This window comes from Pterocles gutturalis, unplaced genomic scaffold (assembly GCF_000699245.1).
Source record: "Pterocles gutturalis isolate BGI_N339 unplaced genomic scaffold, ASM69924v1 scaffold608, whole genome shotgun sequence".
Classification (NCBI taxonomy): Eukaryota; Metazoa; Chordata; class Aves; order Pterocliformes; family Pteroclidae; genus Pterocles; species Pterocles gutturalis.
The window spans coordinates 9,269-10,605 of NW_010125114.1; the positions used below are offsets into that span (position 1 = coordinate 9,269).

The following is a 1,337-nucleotide window of genomic DNA, read 5'->3' on the forward strand; positions in this document are numbered from 1 at the left end:
CTGAGATTTGCATAAGAATCTGCATATAAAACCCAGCAACTGGAAAGATTTTGATTTTTTTTTTTTTTCAAGTGACAAAGCAGCATGCCCAGGTTGGAGGGCACAAGGTAGGACCCTGGGTTGTGGTCCAGGCTCTGACAGTGATTTTAAGTGTGGCCTCAGGCAAGTGAATTCCTCTCCCAAAGCTCCAACTTTTCCATCTGTAAAATGGAAATCTGCATGTGTCCGAACTGCCTAGGTGGCAGTTGTGCTTGCAGAGGGGTCTGGCATCGCCAGGTGAGAAACCTTGGAAAAAAAAGCAAAGGAGTCCCTGTCCCTGCTGCTCTTGGGGATCAGGAGCTGCTCCTGAGTCACCCACAAATTGAGGCCACGGTGGAGTTTCTCTCCAGCTGAAAAACTCCTGCATGCATCTAGGCTAAAAGCCAAAGTCTGAAAACGAGAGTAAAATACCTCTGGGTTGCTCAGTCCCTGCTCTCACCTGGTTTGGTGGGAGATGTGACGATGGGTTCCACTTTCAGCTCCTTGCTCCTTTTTCTCTGGCTGGCGCTGGGTGTCCAGCAGCCCCAAAGCACGGGTGCCCATCTCTGCGCAGAGCGAGGGTGGGATGTCAGAGTCAAGCTCCCGGCAGCGGATGCTCCTTGCTGAAAGCCGTTGGCCAAAACCAGCCCCGAAACCCTGATTATTTTGTAGCTGTGCCCTCTAACTGGCTTATTCCTAGGATGCCAGTGGTATGGCTGGGAAATGCTTAACCAGCCAGAAAAAAAACAACAAAAAAACCAACAACAAAAACAACTTCTCGCTATTGCTCTGGTTGATTATTCTCCTGCCCAGCTCTTGCCTCCCTCTCCCTCCTCTTCCTCCCCACCCCATCCCTCTCCTGCCCCTCCCCGAGTACTGCCTGGGTGTTCATTCCCTCTGTTGAGCATCACCCTCCTCTCTTTTTTTGCTGGCAGCTGGACAAGGGGGACGTGACCGCGCTCAGCACGGTAGCCCCGACAGCACCGTCTGCCTGGACGTCCCCGATGGTACCCCTGACCCTCACAGGACAAAAGCTGCCATCGAACACCTGCACCAGAAGATCCTCAAGATCACCGAGCAGATCAAAATCGAGCAGGAGGCTCGGGATGACAACGTGGCCGAGTACCTGAAGCTGGCCAACAACGCGGACAAGCAGCAAGCCTCCCGCATCAAGCAGGTTTTCGAGAAGAAGAACCAGAAGTCGGCGCAGACCATCGCGCAGCTGCACAAGAAGCTGGAGCACTACCACAAGAAGCTGAAGGAGATCGAGCAGAACGGCCCTTCCCGGCAGCCCAAGGATGTTTTCCGGGACATGCACC

At 53.5% G+C, this 1,337-nt stretch overlaps 1 protein-coding gene across 1 annotated transcript in view; it reads left to right on the forward strand.

Annotated features, from left to right (window-relative positions):
- Window positions 1-953: 953 nt before the first annotated feature.
- Window positions 954-1,337, forward strand: part of TMCC2 (transmembrane and coiled-coil domain family 2) — a gene marked incomplete at both ends in the record, with an annotated part of 899 nt that continues 515 nt past the window's right edge. The window contains 1 exon segment of the mRNA XM_010078420.1: window positions 954-1,337. This exon segment is cut by the window's right edge and continues 24 nt beyond it. Within this exon segment, the coding sequence (XP_010076722.1) occupies window positions 954-1,337 (384 nt within the window).